Raw genomic sequence first — 22,919 nt, forward strand, 5'->3', positions numbered from 1 at the left:
GGTTAAAGTGGATTCCAATCGTCAATTTATTTTCTTTCCTTTTTTCTTTCTTTCTTTTTTTTCGAGCACACTATCTCAACGAATTTTATCGTTAGGCATCTAAATTTTTCAGTGCTTTTTATGGAAGTCCAGCCATATCGTAACATAAAAGGGAAATGATTAATTTGTGAATAAAATCTGATGTGTAACGATTCCGAATGGTTATTAAGTTATCAAATGATGGGCAATCGTTCATTAATGGGTGAAGTTTTCCATTAGGACGACCTAAGCCATATCATATATTTTGCTTCGTTGCGGCAATGTGCGAGGGCTGCATTCACTTCCTCCTCGCGACAGTACGGGAGAGAAGGTTTGAAAAAACGAGGACAAAAATTTACCTGACTTAGAGGCATTGACTCTTCACAAGTTTGGGAGCACATGCATGTGGTTCATTCTTCATTCTGCTGGAAAAAGTATGCTGTATTCCGGGCCGATGACAATCTGGTAGGCTAAATAAACACATAACAAAAATGGGGGTATTCAGGATTTTAAGTTTCCGCGATTATGCTCAAGAAATATAAAATTACTATATAGAAAAAAAGAGTATTAAAAAAAACTCACTGGGTGCATTAGTACGTATAATACCTTATTTTTTTTCAATTTCTGCACTAGAGTAGAAAGTTAGAATACGCCCGCGTGAAATAGCTTTGAGAATGTTTACAACCGTTAATAACAAACATAAATAAATTAGTTAGATCAAAAAGTCAGCTCAGATTAAAAGATTAGTAAATTCGAGTAGGTTTATCAAAGTAAAGTCAGATCTATAATTTGAAAAATTACTAGACGTACGATAAGATACGGCTGCCCAACACTGTATTGAGGGGAGAACGTTTACTCACGTTACGAACCAACTGAAAAGAAATAAAATGAAACTGTGCGCTTGTCCAGTTACAAGTCATCAAAAAAATGGAATATCATTTCTTAACCTATATTCCGACGGACAGTTTTCTCTATAAACGTGAACGTTACCACTAACAGCAACATTGATCGAGTTTTACAGATCTAGTGGTAATTTTCAAAAAAGGACTCGATTACTTTAAGACAGTATAATAGCAGAGGATTGAAACTGGCAATGCAGCTCACAAAAAATGATCCAATAACATTAAAACGACGAACACAAGAAGCATTTTACCGCAACATTTATCAGTCGGAAGCGAAGGAGGCAAACAGTACAGACGAGCACGTCGCTGAGCCACAAATTATAAAACCGAGATGAAGCACTTTGTGAAATATTACTGACCAAAGAACGAACATGATTTATATTTTGGATCAATTTTAGCATCTGAACAACTACGCACCTACCCCTTCCCTAACGCAACAACAATCACTTAAACAAGTTAGGGTTAATGTTGAGTTGGGGGAGGGGTAGGTGCGCAGTTGCCCAGGTACTGATATTGTTCCTATATTGAGCCAATAATGATATATACATTCCTGTATCAGTACCGTATTCTTGACTGATAAGGTGTATGTTCAAATCTGAAGACTGAGCAGCCGTTCGCTGTACGTCAACTCTCTTACTCCAGTATCCCTCTTTCAAAAACACAAAATCTCTGTCGTAAAAACAATGAAAGTGGTTTGTTCAGTGGATAGCTCATCAACCTCAAAATATATGATCAACATCTTTAGTCAACTGTTACTTTTCCTGTTGATGAAACTAAAAGAGGATAAAGTTTCAGGTGTTGAGGAGTAACAAATTTTTGGTTACCCTAATTTCTGTTTGAACACCACGTTGTTTTCATTATCAGCGATCACCAGAAGGCAGAAGTGGCTGTTCCTTGCTGACCCAATCGCATCTTTTCGCTTGATGTAGTTCATCATGGTAACTGTAATTACAATCTCGGAACGATTTGGCTGATGTTTCCCTGTCTTTAACATAGAAAATTTTGAAGTGAATAAACCATTGTTTGATATTTTCGAAAGTCAAGTAGGTTATGCTCATTGTTTGGAAAGTGAGTTTCAAGGACTAGGTTATTTTTAGCTTTAGGTTGTCAGTGACGACGGTCGAGGCAAATCATAAATTAGCTGTCTGACGAATGGTCGGCGTGGCTAAGCAACCTAAAAATAATATGTTTTTGAGCCTTTACTCGGTTTTTTTAAAATAATTCTCAGCATATTGAGAGGATAAGTCTTTTAACCTCCTTATAGTTAAGTCTTATTTGCCACTAGACCCTATTAACACTCAGGGTCTTCATATAACTGAGGAGAATGTACTACCTTTGATTTGACATCATCAAATGGTTAGACATTTAAGTCTTCTTGGATAAGGACGATAAACCGTAGGTCCCGTCTCCTGTCTTTTCTCTTTACTGGTTAGCAGGGGACAATACAGAACAAACACACTTCTCGCAAAGAGTAAGGAACGTGGCTCCCGGTGTTGTGGTCTGCCATGTCATTGTTTATACAGCCCCCCATTTAAACCAGCTCTGAGCTGAACTGGGCCACCCTGTCTAAATATCGCAATTACATTACATTACACGACTAATTTCAAAGCCAATACTCTTTTTACTGCATCTATCCAGCTCTCGATCGTCAGTTAGTTTGATCAACCCCAGAAACGCCTATTGTCAACCCACACATCTACACACAATACAAAATACACAACACAAGAAACGTATTCCGTAATGATGGACTAAATAATATACCTGCTGAACAGAAACCTCATATTTTGGTAAAGTTGAAGCTGCTTCCCGAATCTAAAGGTAATGAAGGAGAGATATATTGCATATGACAAGTGTTTTTATTCATAAACCACAGATATATTAAGCCGACCATACCTACCTGACTTCCGAAAGGTGGATGACGATTAACGATCTGAAAAGTTAATAACACGTAATATTGAATTGTTGAGGATTGAATTATGCGCAGTGAATGACTGAAAGGAGATTGCCAAAATAACTTGCAATGATTTTTATACCATTTCTATTTCTCTCGGATTTGTTTCCTCAATTTTCTTGAGGGTTGTCAACCCAGCGTTGACCATCATAGCCGACAAAGAAGGTCCTAATAACAAAATAACAATAACAATGATACGATTATGATAACAATAACAATAATAATAATAATAATAATAAAGTAGAATTTTCACAAAAATTTAAAACAAAAAAAAGTGATGAGAATTGTCAAACTTATCCGTTGAAGGGTGACACCTGATGTGACACCAAATTTTCGAAACCAATTTACAATTGTACAGTAATTGAACTGAGTTGGAATGCAATTTGGTCTGGAATTACACGCGTTATTTGAAATCACAAGTATAATCTCAGACCAAATTTGCAGGACACGAAGTTCATTTGCCACTTTATTACATTTATTTTAAAATCCCAAAATTCAGTCAAGTTTCGTTAGTCTCTACATATATTTTATTGATCCAGTATATTGAGCTGGTTTGTAAAAAGTTGCAAAAGATGTATTTTATTTTCCAGCAATTAAATTGATTTCTCTAAACAAGCTTTGTAATTGGTTGGTTGTTGTGTTTTAGTAAAGCTCTCTGATTGGCTGAGAAAAAAAAACCGATTTATAGCATAAAATAGTGCGATTTATGAATAAATTACACCAGTGAGAGCCAATCAGATTGCAAGGATCACAAATGTTTTAAAAATGGTTGAATAAATAAAGAAATATTCTGCGGCCAGTAGAGAGAATTAAATATACAGAGCGTGAGAGTTAACTGCCTACTAGAAATATTTTGCACCCTGTCTAAATATTTGGATTATCCGATACAAAAAAACAAGAAGAGCAAAAGTGCTTTCAAATAGTGATTTAGCCATCAGATCTCATTAAATTTCCCTCAAGACCGTTTTAGGATGTGTCATATCATTAGTGTGAACAGGGCAATGTTTAAAATGATACCAAAGCACCAAGAGCTGAATAACATACCAACTTTCTCTAGTTGCCTTGAGACAAACTTGGAATTCTCCCATAATCTACAACAGATTTTTAATTTTCAAGTTTCAAACGACAGAATCGGTTGTGAGACGAAAAGCAAAAACACAAACTTTCAAACAAAAGTTACCTGGCTCTCATACACTTCGCGAGAATGACTGAATTCTGAAGTGACATAAAATTATTATTCAACATTTGTAGCTCAGTCAAACCTGGAAATTGAAAAACCGTCATTGAGTTTTTATGAAACGTTTTTGTGGTGGAGATATTAGTCATCAGAAAGTTACTTTCCGTGATACGGAGCTCCAGAAATCCGTTATTACAGAGAGGAGTATTTATTAAAAGTAGACCGAATGGGAGAATGGTGTTAACATATGCAAATTTTCTCAAAAAGTTTCGTTACTTACAGCGAGTAATTCTTTGTCCGGCTCGAAATATTTTCTGCTCAAAACAAAAACTGTAAGTTAGTACGACAAAATGAAAGGTTTCCTACTATCAGATTTAAAGAAACGTTAACCTGCCTAAAAATTTCATTTTCAGACAAAAGGTCTTTTAATTGTAATATTTCTGATTCAAAACGATTTTTCCAAGCCATCTAACGGATTGTATGCTTGAGTTACGGTTAAAAAAATGCACTTCGACCATTCGACCCTTCACTCCCAGGATTGCCCGAAAATAATTTTTTTTATACCTCACAACAACAAAACATTTTCAGGAAAAGAATTGATGAGAAGAAAGAAAATGAAATGAAAATTAAATTGACGATTGAACACCAAACTATAAGAGATGAAATTATAAGAGATATTTGGCCGACAGTGCGGAGGATTAATTTTTAAGATATTAGAAGTGAAATTAAAAGGCTAATGTGCAAACTGACCGCAACATCTTGGCTTAAGGAGAATTCCGCTATTGGAAGTGAACCAAGCGTGGCTTGTATAAGGCTGAAAAAGTGTTATTATAATTTCATTAACAAAATTAATCACATGAAAGGTTTAAGAGGAACTAAAAATGCATTGTTCAGTTTCTTACCAATTAACTTTTTGTTCCGTTGACTTGATTCTTCCACTGATCGGAAACCTTCCCGTGAAGAAAAAAACAACAACAGCAACAAAAAACGAAATAAAACAGAGCAAACATTGAAGCTTGCTGTCCATTGTAAATGACAGCTCGAGCATGAAATATAAACTTACGCTCCGAAAGGGTCATCTAGTAGTACAGTTATACCTTACATTTTTGCTGTTTTTGTCCTTGTTTAGAGTATTTAGTACTCGTTTTTCGTTCATTCGTAGCTTGACATCGGAAAATTCTCTGCACTTGGACACCAGATCAACCTGAAAGTCATTACGTTGCGCCATATTTTTAGTGCTTCAAGAATAATATCAAGTTTCTCGATCAACGCTGAACGAAGACAGAATAGGAATACCACTCACCATATCACTAAGACTTTCCGTTCCTTTGATGTTAAGAAACTGTTTCATGGAGTCGTAAGCAATGCAGTATCTGGCCATCAGGCGACCTGGCTCTGAATGAAAGATTATATCATCATTATCAATATTTCACTTTCAAAAGAAAAAAGGAGTAGAGGTCAATGAAACCCTCTACCTCTAACGTAAACCGTTAACTCCACTTATATGATTAGTAATTCTTTTCGATTGCTGCTATATATCTCCTAGTAAATGTTTTATCTAATTTGGTCTCATATTATGATTAACCCACCGAAGATCATCTGTTTCCTTATTAATGCTCTGAAATTGTGCGATGAGGTCACATGTGAATCAATTCTACGAGTAAGTGGATAGCGTTCTTAGCTCCAGTTCTGTCATAAACTAGTTTATCTTCCAGCCTCAATTCCTAACCCAACGTTTTTACTATGGTTCACTTTGAAAATGTGTTTTAAAATTCATATACTGTGCTCTATTCTATTAAGACTGAATGGTTTGCATCACCACCTGTGGGCTTGAGATCAAAACCGTCGTCCATTTTTATGAGCCCAGCCTTTTCCAGTGTGTTGAGGCTCTTCAAACAAAAATCTGCAAAATAAATAAATTCCAGTTACGAAATATTCCTCGAAGGAGCTTGGATTGTCTTCGAAGTGAATGGTTTGGGATTATCAATAGTTGAGAATTTTGGAGAAAGAAAAGAAAAACATACATGATATTATTTCTGATTCGACAGACCTAAGGTAGCAAGGGCTAAAATTACTAGGACTTACTTATCGTAAGTAGAAGCACGCAAGCCTCTTTCGTACCATGTAGGCCTATATCACACCAGACTAGCCTAGAATATTACTTGAATTGATCGATAAAAACTTAGGAAAACAAGGCAAAACAAAACAAAAAAACAAGCAGAGAATAAAACTAGCAGAAAGAAACAAAAACTAAAAATCAAACAGTATTATAGACTAATTCGAGGAATGCTGTTGTGAATACCTTGTAACTTTTGTTCCAAACCCTCTTTCTCAAGTCCCTCAGGTATCCCTTTATAAGGTGAACAAGAAAACAAAAATAATCAGTATTCAATGACAGCTGGCAACAGGCGAATTTTGTTGTCTATTTCAAATGCAATCTCCGCCTATTTGCTGAAATTAACGTCATCAAAATACAGATAGAACTTCCATCTGCCTCCTTCTTAGCAGTGTTTGCCATTTACTTCAAAACTTATTAAAAGCCCTCAAGCTGGAAGAGACACCACATGAAAAGGTTTTGACATAGAGAAACATCTTTAACGATGAGATACCCCTTTGGGCTTGCAAATTATTCTAAATTTGAGTTGCAATCGTTAAATGACTGGATTCTCAATTCTCCGTTTTAACCGGAGAATTTTATTATGGAGAACCATCAACCTACAGCTCTGTCCACTTCGCCAGATGCTGGATGACAATGGAATATCCCTATCGTACATGCCACACATACCGTAGTGTGTGGGATTCTTTAATATTCTTATATACAAGAAGGTGGACTTCAACCACTCTATGGCAATAGAAACGTCTGTGATAGTGTTAAGGACTATTTCTGCGTTCAAGTGCTCGATTAGGTGATGGTGCAAACTGCAATAAACAATTGACCATTATTCAATCAGTAAAAAAGGTAAAAAGGATTAGTTTACCACACCTCGCAGAGGCCTTAAAACAAATATCATGAGCTAAGGGCTATGAAAAACAGCCATTCATTTGACAGCTAGAACATTAGACAGCAAATGACCAATAATCTAATAAAACAAAGTCTGTGAATGAGAAATAATAGGAGAGTTGACATTCTCTGGACCCTCTGTCTATTGTAAATAAGGTAAGTATTCTGTGCGCGCGTTTAAGACTTCTTTTCTTTCTGCACAACAAAAGAGCTAAAGCAAATCGAAACATTTAGTAAGCTTCACATGCGAAACAGACCTGCTCTCCAATTTCTGAGTGCCTTCAAGAAGGCCGGTATACTTTTCCTGCAAAATAAATTATAGCATCAAAGAGAAGTAAAGGATTTCGAATGAAAGTTGCTCAATCAAATCAAATCTACCATAGCCGCGTAAGATGTGATAGCCCGGTGGTTTTGAATCTATTAAATTAATTTGTTATTTTTAAAGGTCACCGTTTCAAAGACATGCATGGCAAAATAATTGTAAAACTTAGGAAGAAGAAAGGATGTCGGAATCCACTTGATAGAGATTAGGAGATTACAGAGATTTAATTACAGGACATATGGGACGTGAATTAGGGGAATTTAATCAGTAACCGCTTAATAAAGGGCGCGTAATATAGACTGAAGTTCCAGTTATTGTTTATTTTCATGCAATCGGCTAATTTTTTTGGTTAACTTAGTAACAGTTTCAGTGACGAAAAGCCAGCTAATTTCACCAATTAACGATTAGAAAACCGCACGCGCAGCATCAATTACCTCTGTGACGTCACTTAACAAAGACACATTCAAACTTTTCTCAACCTTTCTCACTATTTGCGACTATGCCTTTCGTCACACTGTGGCAGGCGTTATTCGCCGTCAGTGAAATCATGAAGGGTTTCATCGGAAGTGATGACACGGATGCTTTAAGCGACGTAGTAGAAAAGGTATACAATTTATCTCAATTTAGTATTATCAGAGTTTTCGAAAAGGAGCACCAAAATCACCACCGACCCTGGCATTGCGAGAGCCACCTAAAACCCCCTTTTTTCTTCACATTAGACCAAAAATCAAATTAAGTGCACAACACTAGTACTCTTTACATGGATACTTAGAAATTGAAGCCAAATACACACTTTCAGACAACTAGTCTGACAGATAGGGCGATCGATCGATCCAGAAAAATATCAATGGGTGTAATCCTAAGTTGAGTTGGGATAAAGTTGACAGGAAAGAGGTGTTATTAAGTTTAATATTTTCCTAATTTTCTGAATAATTAAATGAGTCCTCCATTCCATTCTGAAGTAAGGATCCATGTCCAGATTGGTAGACAATGCTTGTTATAGTAAACATCACTACAACACGTTTGTTTTCTACGTTTAACACAGGTGGTCCAGGGGCATAACCCCGAAAGAGAGAACGAGAAAGATGTAGGGTGCAGCAAAGTGATGGTTGAACGAGTGCCATTCCCCGAAGGGGCCCGAGGGGAAGACACTGATAAAAGTGGTTGTAAACCTAAGTTGAACCGGGATATAGATGACAGGAAAGAGGTATTATCAAGTTTAACATTTCGGTCTTTCTAAAACGGTAAATTGAGCATCCATTTCGTTCTGAAGTAAGGGATCCATGGGGAAAATCATTACCACACGTTTGTTTCCACATTCGACACAGGCGGTTCAGGTGCAAGATACCGAAAGAGGAAACGAGAAAGATGCAGAGTGCGGGGAGAAGGCTGAAAGAGTACCAACCCCAGAGTGCACTCGTGTGGAAAACGTCAATAGCAATGGTTGTGAACCTGAGTTTAGCCGGGATACATGTGATAAGAAAGAGGTATTACCAGGTTTAACGTTAAAAAAGGGTAGATTGGGCCTACTTTTCATTCTTAGCAGAAGGATACATAATTCAAATTGGAAGACAATGTTTGACGTGGGACAGATCACTATGAGACGTTTGTTTCCACTTCCGCACAGGTGGTTAAGCTGAACGAGTACCATACCCCGAATGCACGCAGGTTCACAACCACCGTTGTTAACTTTTTGAAAAAGTAAATAACAAAGGTTGTGAACCTGAGTTGACATGGGATACAGATGACAGGAAAGAGATATCATTAAGTTTAATGTTTTCCTATATTGCTACAGGGATAATTGAACCTCCATTTCGTTCTGAAGTAAGGGATCCATAATTCATATTGGAAGACAACATTTGTTAAGAGAAAAATCGCTACGACACACTTGTTTCCATGTTCCACACAGGTGGCTCAGGAGCAAGATCCCGAAAGAGAAAATGAGAAAGATACAGAGTGCAGCAGAGAGAAGGCTGAACGAGTACAGTCTCCTGAGTCCGCTCTTGCACAAAAGGCAACTAACAGTGGGTGTAAACCTGAATTCAGCCGAGATACATGCGACAGGAGAGAAGTATTAAGAAGTTTCACATTTTCCTTCTTTTTTAAAAGGATAAATTGAATCTACATTTCGTTCTTAAGTAAGGGATCCATAATTCAAATTGGAAGACAATGTTTGGTTTGGGACAGATCAACATGACACATTTTTTCCACGTTCCACACAGGTGGTTCAGGTGCATGACTCCAAAATGGGGAACGAGAAAGATGCGGAGTGCAGCAAAGAGATAGCTGAACAGGTACCATTCCCCGATTGCTCTCGTGAGGAAAAAATTGATAACAATGGTTTTGAACCTGTGTCGAGCAGGGATACAGATGACAGGAAAGAGGTATCGTTAAGTTCACATTTTCTTACTTTTCTCAAAGGGTGAATTAAGCCTCCATTTCGTTCTTGAGTAAGAGATCCATAATTCAAATTAGAAGACAAAGTTTGTTATGCAAAAAGTCACCATGACACGTTTGTCTCCACGTTCTACACAGGTGGTTCACGTGTGTGACCCCGAAAGAGGGAACGAAAAAGATGCAGAGTGCAGCAGAAAGACAGCTGAACGAGTACCAACCCATGAATTCGTTCGTCTGAAAAAGGTAATAACAGTGGTTGTAAACCTGAATTGAGGCAAGTTACAGGTCGCAAGAAAGAGGTATTATTGAGTTAAACATTTTCTCACTTCTCTGAAGAAAAAATTGAGCCTCCTACAGGTGACATGAAAGACGTTTTATCAAGTTTGACAATTTGCTATTTTTCTAGAAAGGTAGATAAGGCCTCCATTCGTTTTTCAGGCAATGAATTTTTGCTTTTTTAGGAAACAATCTAATACGTGAGATTTGACAGAATAATGGAAAAACAACAACTTAGGATCAAATTACTTAATCATAGTCATTTAATGGTTTTTTTTTTTTTTTTTTTTAAATTTTGACGCAGAACTCTGGTGTTTCCCAGCATAACAGCCACGGTGAATATATTGCGCACACCAGTTCTGAAAGGTAAGAGATTTCACGGCCGAAATTTTCACTGATTATACTGTGTAGCTGGTCTGTTCAAGGAGTAGGACCTGCAAATGCTTAGTGGCAAACAATCCTTACTCAGATTATGTTCTGAAAAATTAACGGAGATGTTAGACGGTGATTGAGTTTTAGGTTGGAGGGTAAGAGTACAGCGGAGAAGGGTGTCGAGAATAGTTCTGTCTTTCAAAATACTAGATTACAAAGTCACGATTCAACTTAACATACTCTTCGTTTTGTTTACTTTCACAGTGGTGTCAACGGGACTACATTGAACCCTCTAGCAAGAGAATTTCGACCAGCAACTAAGGTCTAGAATTTTTTTTTCAGCAGATTGTGTGAATCTTTTGAAATTAACCTCTTCTTCTTTTGGAGCTAGTCATTTCTTTATCTAACTATAGAAAACGAATATCGTTATCTTCCACAATCTCTACCCAGAGCCTAAAATGTTTAATTGATATTAAAGCAGTCTTCCTAAAAAAAAAAGGTTCAAAATTCCTTTAAATAACCTAATTCTAGATGTGATTGACGAGGAATTTATGCTAACAGGCTTCCTGTGGCATAATTTATCTACAGAATTTTTATCCAAATAAAGAGATGCAACCCAAGAAAAAAGCATCGATGGGCAGACGTTACGACAAGCCGATAGCCCAAGAGCGGCGGCGAATGCGTTCATGCGGTCCTCCACAAATGCTTGGGTTGGAGGCACCTCCGTGGAGCCATCCCAAACCAAGTTATTTCCCGCCAAGGATCTGTCCCGGCCCACCAGGTAAGTAGGAGAGATCAAGTAAGAGTACAGACTAAGATCATACACACTAACGTTTAGTGAATCTCATTGTTTATATATATGGCTTCTTAAGTATCCATACAGTCTAGGGTAAAATTCAGCTTAATGGAACTCGGTGACTCAGCGCAACGGAGAACTTTTAAGCGCAGCACGATGCAGAGGAATGCAACAAAACGCCACCCAGCTCAGATGGGAGGGACACAACACAAATGTATTATTCAATATAACTCAGCAGCGTGCGAAGTAATGCCACGTAACTGTTATTACGTGACTTTTCTCGCTTCATTACGATATAAGATTTTTACCGGGGTGAATACAGCATAATGCAACTTGCTCATTCAACGCAACACAGGCTACTAGGCCAAAACGTAGTGCAGAGGACTGCACAAATTGAATGCAACAGAACAAATAACTCTCAACCAGGCACGGCGAAATCTTTTAAAAAGAACGCCAGAGAGCCAACAAAGCTACCCAGGAGAGTGCTGCATCAGGTCGCAATTTACTACAGTTATAACACAACGGAATACGAGGGTATGGCAATACAACACATGTCTATGCATACCCCTTAACAAAACTGAGTCAGTGCAACACGATTCAACGGAATGTAAGGAGATGGAGAGCAGTTAAATACAAAGTCGAGCAACGTATACGTGATACCGGTTGCCATCATAATAAATAGATAATATATTTTTTTCTCTTTTATAGGGAGACACTGCAGGATGGAAACACCAATGGTACTTTTTCCTGCCTCTCACTTTCGTCAAACTCAGCCACCGATTAACATTGCGCCCAACGCATGGCCAAATACGAATATGGCCTACACAGACCGAGGAAACAATTTCTCTACTAGACAGAATCCACATCCTATAAGAAATGTAGGGCCGTTTCCAGGAGTAGCACCATGGCCAAGGCCTTTTCTTCCCAACAATTGGCCAACTCCCACACCGAAGAACCTTGTGCCCAACGCATGGCCAACCAACATGGCTTATACAGACCACGGAAGGGGTGTCCCTACGAAACAGAATCGAGATCCTAGTAATCTTGTGGGGCCGTTTCCAGGAGAAGCACCACAGTCAAGGCCTTTTCTCCCCAACAATTGGCCAACACCCCCACCGATGAACATTTCTGCAGAACAGAATCCAAGTGCTGTTAATCCTGTGGGGACTATACCAGGAGTAGCACCATGTCCACTGCCCTCTTCTTCCAACACCTGGAAAACTCCGTTAACTATGAACGTTAGACCAAACAAATGGGCAAATAACATGCCTGACATGGATCAAGGATTTTGGATACCTGCGGAACAGAATCCGTTTCCTCATAACTACATTGGATCTGGCCCGATACAAGTCCAACAATTATCACCATACCCAACAGGTTTGTAACTTACATTCTAGTTCCTCTTAACACCCAAGCATGAGATACCTAGAGCGTTCGTTGATAAGCAACCTAATCTTTTCTACTCTCTATAAGCGTGTATGTCAGGAAAATAGTCTCTCTATCCGTTTAAGTAATCTTTGGACGCCAACTATTTGAGTAAATAAAATTACATTTTGAGAAATCAAATGATTAGGCATAGTCTGCGTATGGGGTATTCATAATCTTAGGAATTTAGATGATTATGTCATTGTAGCTACAATTAGTGGTTTCGAAATTTAGTGTTATTACACTTGACACTTACATAGAGTTTCTCATCTAATCCTATCAAGTACCCTATGTGGAGCAGTCTCGTGCATATGATACTAATCCATCAGAAACTGTGAATCCTTGATCACCATGCAAAGTGCTGAACCAGACCCAGCAGGTTTGTATAAATATTCATTTGAATGTTCATCTTAAAATAATTCTTCGTTGCGTTATCATTCTTAAGACTTCACGATCAGCTCCCAGGAGATGTAGAAACAAGAGACCCTTTGCAGAATTAAGAGCGAAAGTGCAACAAGCTACGCCCTCTTCTGATTGAGCTGTACAAAATCTCATGCAGCCTAGGCTGCAGTAACTGATTGCCCTACGCGCGTCGGGTGATACATTAAAACTTATCCATACGGAGGAAGTAGTCGACTATGCCTTGGTTTAAAGACAGAATCTTGAACCGTGATACGCATTATTTTCAAGGTTTTCACTACCTATTCTTGTTATTGTTCTTTTACTAACAGGTGATTTACATGACGCGAGGTGCCAGTATTTTTCTTCTAAGACTGATTTCCTTTTTTTTTATATATATATGAAAAAGTGTTGTTAAAGATATTTATGAATGTGGAAGTCGTATGCGCTCTTTGCAATCGCTTGTAATGCTTTCACGTACGTCAATTGTGAATTTGAAAGAAATATGTTATTAAAATGATCGGAAACATTAGATTCAGTTGTCTTGTTTCTTTTTTTCCTCGAGTAAATTGCTTTCGCAAAAGTTTTCGCTGAAATGAAGTTGGTGGTCTACACTTCTCTGCCTTTGGAGCGACTGAGACAAAAATTATTTCAAAAAACCCCCTGCAACAAACCACGGTTCATCCTCGTTAATTGAACCTGTTTCCTTAACGAATGACTCACAAGGCAGAAATAAGGAGTTCAAAATCTTGCAAGTTAAGGAAATAATAAGGATGATAAAAAAAAAAGGTAGACTGCACAGTTTCTTTCACTAAGGTTAACGCACATAATCGTACTTAAGTTTTAATTTCTGCCAAGAGAGGATAATCTGTTTCCTCTCTTAAAACTATGCCACATAAGATGCCCTTTCTCGGCCCGTATGGAGATACGGGCAATTATAAATCGTGGATTGTTGAGAGTCTTACTTATTTGTTAGGGTATTTGTGAAATCTTAACAGCTTTAAAATGAGGAAAGGACCTCCGGCTCTGATTTGTATTCATATGTAAAATTAAAATCCTCAATGAGAGAGGAACGTACAAAGCTTTCACAGTATAACATACCTTGTTTGCAATTGTTGTCAAAATGACTGCAGTGGCGAAGGAATCAAACTAAGAAAAAAGAAAATTCGTATTCAATGAGACTGGTTTGTGAGATGTAAACATTTCCTATCAGGTAAATGATTAAACCCTTGCAATAATCAAACAAACAAAACGCCAACGGTGAAGTCAGCCATGTTTCACGAATGTTTAGGATTTTCCCACAAATGACAGTCTTGCTACGTTTAGTATCGGTGAAAATACCTGTGGTCTTCCTGCCCTTCCAATCATCTGAAGTATTTGTGTTTCTGAGTACTCTTGAAACACGCCCATGACGTAGTGAGATGTTGACTTGATGATGACCAGATGAGCGGGAAGATTTACCTGACAATGAAACTCTTGTTCAAATTAATCTTTGACGAATATTACTTTTTCTAGTGACAAATAAAGATGGGTTTCTTCTGAAGATCCACTCTATGAAATGTTATAGATGCTATCGTATTTTTATTGGGAAATCGATAAAAAAGACACAAAGAAACAAAACTTACTCCTACAGCCAGAGTACTAGTTGCAACTGAAAAAATAAGGAAAGCAAAAGTACTATAATACTCAGGTAACAACTTCTTCACTAAGTAAAGGAAGAAATAAGTGAAACATTTGGCTAGAGTAGGGGACCAACATGAAGTCAGAGTTTCTTTGAGCCAGAGAATTTCCGATCGTGCGGGCTGATGGTCAACAAACTAAGCTCTTTTAAGAGAACTCCGATTGATGAGCTAAGATGTATACTTGGTTCATATGAGACAAACTCCTTGTTTACTACATGGATAGGCAAGAATGAGTAAAAATTATTCAGGGTCAAAGACTACCCGATAGTCTCCGTGTATACTCACAAAGTACAGGCAAGTCGCCTTTGATGAACATTGTTTCAATGTTCCTTCGATCCGTGGGATCGAGTCCTGCATGGTGGTACCCAATCCCACACATCACTAACTCTGCAAAGTAAAGTCGTATGTGAAAAAAAAGACAAAAGACACTACCAAGACCACGATTAAATTGTCCAAGTACTCAAAATAGTCCTATGAGACAATAACTTTAGGACTGACATCGAGGTGTTTTCCTACCATGGATACATAGTGTGAAAACTAATTCAAATCACAAATTCACTGATTAAGTTTCGACCCCGCTTTGTTGAAAATAACTTCACCCCCTGTTCATTGGCTTTTCATCACAAGCAAAGTGTTTCGCTCGATACATGTCACTCACCTCTCAGTTTAGAATCATGAAGAGAGTTAGCAATCCTCTGAAGCCTATAAGATAATTAATGTTGTAGTAGATGTAAATAAACTTCTCCTTCACCTTCAATGGGTCGTAACATAACTGTTTCACTGTCGTAAATGTAACATGGCTTTGACACTGTTACATGTAAGGCTAATTGTGGTGTTAGTGACTTTATGATAAACGAGTGTTGTTTAACTCGCGATCTATTACAAACAGCCACATTGACTTTTTGATACATTTCTCCTTCAGTTATGCAGCTAATTGCTAAACGGAACAGGTCAAACTCTACAGTCCTAACAATTACAATTCGATCGGTTTACCTCTGTCTGTGTTCTGAGTTCATGATAAAGCGTGCGTCTTTCATAAGCGTCTGTGCTGCTTGCTGAGCACTCTTGCGTGTTGAACAAAACTAGTTTAGAATAAACCGCAATATTATTTTTTCAACGCAGGAATATATGCCATTAAACATATTTGTGCATTATCACGAATAACTCCTTCCTTAAACAAGATAAACCTCAACCTTTTTATTTGTAACCATCCGGTATATTTTGCTCACCACAAGAGTAGGTTTCCGATCTGAGTAAGTTTGAATGATGCCACTCAACTTATAATTCAGAGACAAGTCAAATCGGAAGTCAGAGAAATTATTCCCCTTAGGAAAACCAAGAACAACTTTACGTAGTTTCACTGGTCGGTGTGAATCGTCCATACTGCAAAAGAAGGTATTCAATGAGATCAGAGCTTTTAGATCAGTCTAAACGGGAATGCCAAGGTGAGGTAGAGGTGGGGAAAGGGGCGGAAAGGGAGAAGAAATTAGGCTTTCGCCATAATATTTGTGATATACTTTCCACCCAGTCCTAGAGTCCCATTGGAAGTGGCAAGAAGGGATGGAATTGAATACAACCTCCCCTCCTGTATACTTTTTTCTTTGTTTTATTTTACATCTTATAGAAAGCAAATAGTTTTACATAATTGGAACAAAACTTTCATTTCGCAATTCTTGAGTACGAAGAATGCTAGAAGTAAAAAAATTTAGGACAATTATTTCTTACCTGTAGTGAGATGCAGGAGAGTCAATACCTCCAAGCCAGGCTGAAATCTGTTTTAAACGGAAATATAAACACTTAACCTTATATTTTACCCCACAGGGAAGCGTAGGTCAGCTATAAATTTCCCCGAAAAAGCAGTCACTTTCCAAATCTATCCGGAAACAACAATGGTCGAAGCTTTTTTCCTCGAAGAATTAAGTTTACAGCATTATCACCACTGTTTAGTGAGTGGTCTGCCTGTATTATATTTTTCCTCCAGCTCGAGTCATGTTTCTCTCCCAACTCAAGCCCTCGACTGTGAAGAAACCTATATGTAACTATTTTGGCCAGTGACCGTACTGAGGAAACTTACATCTTTCACGTTTGGTATGGTAGCTGAGATGGCCAAAAGTCGCATGCCCGCTATACCAAGACTGCTGGTATTTCCTGAAGTGCTGCAGCGGGTCATAGTGGATTGAACGGTCTTCATACGGCTGATGACAGCTTCAACAGTGGCTCCTCTTGCGTCATCGTTAATAAGATGAACCTAAAATATTAGGGAGTATGGATAGCAAATTGCTTCCTATTTTGAATTTTCTCAAGTTTTAACTCGATAAAGCCCCAAAAAAGATTACTCAAGGATTAAGTTATAAGTTCAAGCCTTTCTCGAAGTTAGATATAAAGTAATGAATAATCCTGTTACTATCAAACAAATTATGTTAATCATGTTGGATCAATAGGATTTGCGCGTTCATTGCGTCCAGTCATAACCCTGTTGCAGTTCAAAGTCAGGTACCTCATCAATGAGAAAAAGCTTGACTGACTGCACGAGGGATCTGTTGTCTCTCCACTTTCTTGTCATGCTGTCCCATTTTTCCTGTTGATCGAAAGGGAAAAAAAGACTTCAATGATGCTGAGACTTTACCTGACTGACTGATCGAATAACTAACTGATAACTGACTGAGTGGCTGACAAACCAACGGACTGAGTGGCTGACAAACCAACGGACTGAATGGCTAGCCGGCTGAATGATCGAATGACTAACTGATAACTGACTGACTGGCTGACTGATAACTGACTGACTGGCTGACAGACCAACTGACTGACTGGCTGACAGACCAACTGACTGAGTGACTGGCCGGCTAAGTTATCGAAAAACTAACTAATAACTTACTGACTGGCTGACACACGAACTGAACTACTGACTACCGAAAGGGGGTAAGTTTCTAAAGAAACTACAGGACTACGTCAGTGGGGGGTATTTAAGATAATTGGTTTTATCAACTGAGTTGATAATGTAAACTGACCACCGTAAAGACTCAACTACCTACTGACGTTTCGACTCAGTAAACAAATGACTGGTTAACTGGCTCGTCAGGCGACCAATGTCCATGTATGCTTATGGTACGATCGATCGTTGGACTTACAGGAGTGGTCATTATCACATGGACGCTCTGCAGTTCATAGAGGTCATCCAACTCACTATCGCCTGTTACTTCTTTGCATCTTAAGCCAAACGGTCCAAATTTAGTCGACCAGTCAGTGAAGCGTTCACTGCATAATGCCTTCATAGGGGCCACTGTGCATGAGGAAAATCAGGCGGAAAGACTTAATTTATATCTTAACTGAGCGTTAAAAAATTAACACGAAAATGACGTTGGAAATAATATAAGAAACGTGATGCATATTTACGAACGCAATCGTCTCAAAATTCATGTTGAATTTATTCAGTGAAAGGCCGGAAGACAAGCCTTATAAAGCTACATTATCAGCTCTTTGAGATTTTATTGTTGTATCTACATAGACACTTACTATAAACTACTTTAGCTGTACTTAGTCCTCCCTCACAGTTCATAAGAAGACGAATAACAGCAAGCTCAAAAATTACTGTTTTTCCAGAACCTGTTGGAGCGCACACCACAAGAGGTCTATCGGTGTACATCACCTGTTATTAAAAGGTAAAGCTTCAGAACTTGGTGAAACGACACAGGCAGTAGCATCCTTACCTACATATACTACTTTAACAGACCTCCACTACAAATAGATTGACAAGCTCCGATTGTTATGTTTCAAGCATTGCTTCTGATGTATCAAAAACTACCTTTTACCTTGATGACAGGTACAAGTGGTGCAACACAGAATGCCCATCAAGGCAACAATGATAATGACACTATGCCTCCAGTATCGAAAACAAACAAAAGAATAAAAAAACAAGAAATTGAGAAGGAGAGAAGAAAAGGAGAAGAAACAAGGGAAAATTATGCGATCGTGTTAGCTGCCATGTACGGCTGTTTCGGCCTTATTAGGCCTCAAAAGCCAAGCATTGCTGTGTCAAGAAGAGTAGATTGGAATCTTTGAGAATGTTCATTCAAATCAATATCAGTTGTTACCATTCATCTCACATATTGGCATCACTTTAATATGACTATAAGGAGGCTCTTAGCTGAGTTCATGACCTGGCCCCTCTTTGTAGCTCTTATACATCATTTCTCCTCCCTATCAGATTTCCCACGAAAAGACTCTCATGTTAATTACCGCAATGTTAGAGCAAGGCTTACCTCGTCAAATACTTTTGACTGCACGATGTTAAAGTAGGGAAATTTGCTAAATACTGAACGAAATGGGTTGGCTTTGTATGATCAAGGAAAGTTACAGATGCTCAACATATATACTTTTCAGAACTTCAACTGGATAATATCAATTTATGTTATGAGTTACCAAGATAAACCTTTTATCCGAAGTTTAAGCGGACTGGGATATTCTTTTAAAGTTTTCCATCGGAAAGATCGATCATTTTCAACTACGAAACTTTCTTTCGAAACAAACCGCGATTCTCTTTCCTCTGGTACCGACTCTAGTATTCCGACCGTTTACATTTACCTGCGAGCAGTATAATAAACGCTATTCTGATCTCATCATTGCAAGTTTAACTCGTTGAAAATTGTTTTCTTACTTAACTATTGAAAGTGTTCCTATTTTTAGAGAGGATACGTATCTCATTGACAGAGCGAAGCCCTATCCCTGCATTCGGGTTCTCAGGTTGATCTCCATAGTCTAAGGAGCAGATAAATTACAGGTTTGCTTGAGATAAAAGACAAGGTGAGATAAATATTTATTGAAATTAAACTACTAATGCGTCTGTCACTATTGATCCACCGAGATTGAAGCCTACAGACCGAGTCCTGTTTTTGTCGTTTTCACGTTTTTCAGGCAAGTGAAGGCAGGTGCAATGTACTCCCGTCACGCGTGAGTAATGCGTGGCTCTCGGTAGAAAACACATTTCTGAAAGCTATGCCAATAGTGTAGACCTGTGTTTGACATCTATTAATTTGCAAAATTGTCTGAATTTCTAAAGCCATTATATATGACAGCATTCAACAACACACTAAGACAAGAGTAACAAAAAACATGGCGTTTCACCTGGTATAAAAAGTTGAGCTGGAGTGTCAAAGTTATGCCGTGGGACTGAGGCCAAATAAAAGCTTTGATTATTTTCTTCTTCAGGGACATCATCTTGAAAAGCAAAACCTGACAAAAAATAATTTAAGAAAAAATGAAACTTGATATGGTTTATTCGAAAAACGTTGCTATGTGTGCACTCATTCCTGATCAAGATTCATCTAGCATTACGGATTAAGCTTAAAATGCTGGGAAAATAATATTTTTTTGAGTGTTAGTTTTCAAACCTGATCAGTTAAGGTTACTACATGCTTCAGTTTTCCAAATAAGTGAACTACAGGTGATTCTGAGCCCAATTTTGCGTTTTGGTAATATCGTAAAACCTGTAACCAAACATCAAAAGTGTTCTTTAGCAAGTCATCTTCGGGACTAACAGGACACAAAGATTCAGAAATCATGGGTAAAAGTGACCAATTTTTTTTACTTCTTATATTAATATTACTTCTCGAAATATTTAAACACCATGCAATACAATGTAGTAGCACTAATTCAGGAAAGCCTAAGAGCCTTTGCCTGTTGTACGACATCTTAAGAGCACAACATAAGAGAGCTATTGTACCTTCTGAATCTTCCATGTCCAGTTCAGACGCATTGAACGGAGCACCACGTAAATGAAAGTCACTGTGTTGAGTAAAGAGCTCTGGTGAATCTTGTACCACTACTTCATGCGCATTATCAGCTTCTTCTTCATCGTATAACAACGATGGTTGTAAATACCTGGATTGGGTGCGCTGCGAGCTGCTTACAAACCACTCGCTTTCTTTCTGGTTCCATTGCCTAGCAAAGCTGTTTGGAGTTGATGCTTGTGTAACAAACGATGATGAGTCCATAGAGTTGGACGAAGTTTTAAATCTCCTGTTGTTGAAATAGTCGGCGTTTGAACGGAAAAGTTGTGTGGAAGTGAGATCGTTTTGGGACATTTGTGACTGTATGTCGTCTAACATTGGCGGGGATGGAGGTGGTATTTGGACAGTTCGACGTGTTGCTTTAAAAGGAGGCCTGTAAGACAAATGTTACAGCTTGTTACAAAAATCTTTCCACTAAGCAGCTGTCTTACAGTTTTTATACAGACTGCGTTTCCGCTATTGATCTTTCCTGTTTTCTCACAAAAACAGCATGTCTGTTTTCCTACATTTCGGTTGAACATAAAACTTTCCGAGTCATGGCTTAATTTGATTTCGTTTTCGTTTCCTTGTTTAATTTTAACCAGAGACACGGCCGAGAAAAACTGTCAAAATGAATTAAAACATTACAAATATGACTCTTTCGCCATCAGTGAATACTGTCAAAAGAACTCCTGCTTCGTCCAAAAAAGTGAATGAACAAATAAATGAAATATAGAAGAAAACATTACTTTTTAATTTTTAAAAGCAGTAGACCGCACTCTTTCCAATAATGCACCCAAAAAGTTTGTAAAACAGTCCTTTCTGCTTCGAACTGCTGTGACTTACAATCGATTATTTCCGTATGTTCTACCAACATACCAGGTAGATTATTTACCAAGTAAACAAAGAGTGATTGGATTCTCAACCATCCAAATACGTGTACATGGTTATAGTAAGGGTTAATTTGTTCCATTTTCCAAACACACAGAGCTTAATATTTTGATAGCGTGAATAACGAGAGAAGCCATTAAGTGTTTAGGTAAGTTTGAGTTTTGGAAGCCATTCACAGTCATAAACATAAACCTGGGAAGGACAAAAGGCTTTCTTGGTCTGATGAATATTAACAACAGTGACTGCAAAAATTCTGCTGAAGGACTAATTGGTTTTTTTTTAACTTAAGCCTGGGAATATTTCACCTCTATCATAAGTCATTTACAGGTAATACGAAAGTCCAGCACAGATTATTTAGGCGTTTCCTACCGCAATTTAATGCATGAAAAACAAGTTTAAATAACGCTAATTTCGATTAATTACAAAGGTAATTATTTCATCTATGCATGCATGATATATATCGATGAAGATGAACATCGAAAGATTAGAACATGTAACCTCCAGATAAAAACGTTTGAAAAGGAGTTTATAGGAAAAAATTCTTAAACTTAAAAAGATGCGAACGTAATTTGTTACTTGAAGTAAAATACTTACACAAAGCCTTGTTTGATATGTCGGGCTTGAGAATTCTGTGGTAGTTCCATGGGTCAAGGTGGACTGAGCTGCGTAAACTTTATTTTCCTTTTAACATATCCCCTGAAAGACAAAGTACAAATATCATGTTAATATCGGACACAAATCATTGCACTCAGACACAACTTCGGCAAATTAGAAACGACTTCCGAGATGCGGATAATTAAAAATTGAATTCAAGTTTGAAACAATATCTTACCTTGGTATAATAACGAGCAATTAGATTTCTACGAAAGGCAAGTGCACGGTTTCCTTCTCATGATGGCTATTTGAGATTATAGAGCGGAAAGAAGCACAGAAAAAACTACCGTAGTTCAGTTTGTATTTGTAACAAAATTTGTTTTGCGCCTGGACAAGTTTCAGTTTTGGCGGGAAAAAGCGTGCACGGGATGCCACTTCGCCGCGACAAATGATAAACCGTGGGGAGTGGGGCAAGGGACTTATTGGCTTTTTCAAAGATTATTGCTCTTGCATCTATAATTTTAATTAAAAAAACTCAGTAATAAAAAGAAAAGAGGATAAACACAAACAATTGTCATGCGGGACGATCTATTCAGTATTACCAAGCTTTCACTTCTTTTCAGATATTCGTCACAACTTGGAGGAAAGCCAATAGTCTTAACCCTTAACCCCCATAAGTGATGAAAATGAAACTTCTCCCAATAATATCCATACATTATCCGGCAAACAGGCTATGAGAATACTCTAACTTATCAGGTAGAAGATGTTACCTTAATCTAACTCCAAATTCTCTCAACTAAATTGCAAGGAAATCTGAAGAAGCTAGGAGGGAGAATTATGGACGAGATCTTTGGAGTTTTAGGGTTAAAATAGTTTGCCCGGAGAAAGACAAAAAAAGAGTCATTAAAAAAACCAAGATGGACGGAGGATGGTTAAAAACGGACAAGATCA

At 37.9% G+C, this 22,919-nt stretch overlaps 1 protein-coding gene across 1 annotated transcript; it reads right to left on the reverse strand.

The window, feature by feature from the left end:
- Positions 1-1,246: 1,246 nt before the first annotated feature.
- Positions 1,247-22,056, reverse strand: LOC131774224 (probable ATP-dependent DNA helicase HFM1). Its single transcript, XM_066174073.1, has 33 exons — positions 21,969-22,056; positions 20,438-20,877; positions 19,840-19,947; positions 19,411-19,473; positions 18,978-19,048; positions 18,232-18,364; positions 17,847-17,998; positions 17,216-17,296; positions 16,793-16,966; positions 16,444-16,490; positions 15,948-16,101; positions 15,712-15,800; positions 15,377-15,420; positions 15,004-15,105; positions 14,662-14,687; positions 14,378-14,497; positions 14,138-14,185; positions 7,307-7,353; positions 6,834-6,967; positions 6,351-6,398; positions 5,871-5,951; positions 5,352-5,443; positions 5,146-5,252; positions 4,951-4,998; positions 4,799-4,862; positions 4,329-4,362; positions 4,052-4,133; positions 3,916-3,962; positions 2,954-3,039; positions 2,818-2,850; positions 2,682-2,732; positions 1,745-1,905; positions 1,247-1,589 (listed from the first exon to the last, which is right to left on the reverse strand). Exons 1-33 carry the CDS (start codon positions 22,016-22,018, stop codon positions 1,364-1,366), a joined length of 3,243 nt encoding a protein of 1,080 aa, XP_066030170.1. The 5' UTR covers positions 22,019-22,056; the 3' UTR covers positions 1,247-1,363.
- Between the last annotated feature and the right edge of the window lie 863 nt (positions 22,057-22,919).

The sequence above is a fragment of the Pocillopora verrucosa genome, chromosome 11 (genome assembly GCF_036669915.1).
Source record: "Pocillopora verrucosa isolate sample1 chromosome 11, ASM3666991v2, whole genome shotgun sequence".
NCBI classification, from domain to species: Eukaryota; Metazoa; Cnidaria; class Anthozoa; order Scleractinia; family Pocilloporidae; genus Pocillopora; species Pocillopora verrucosa.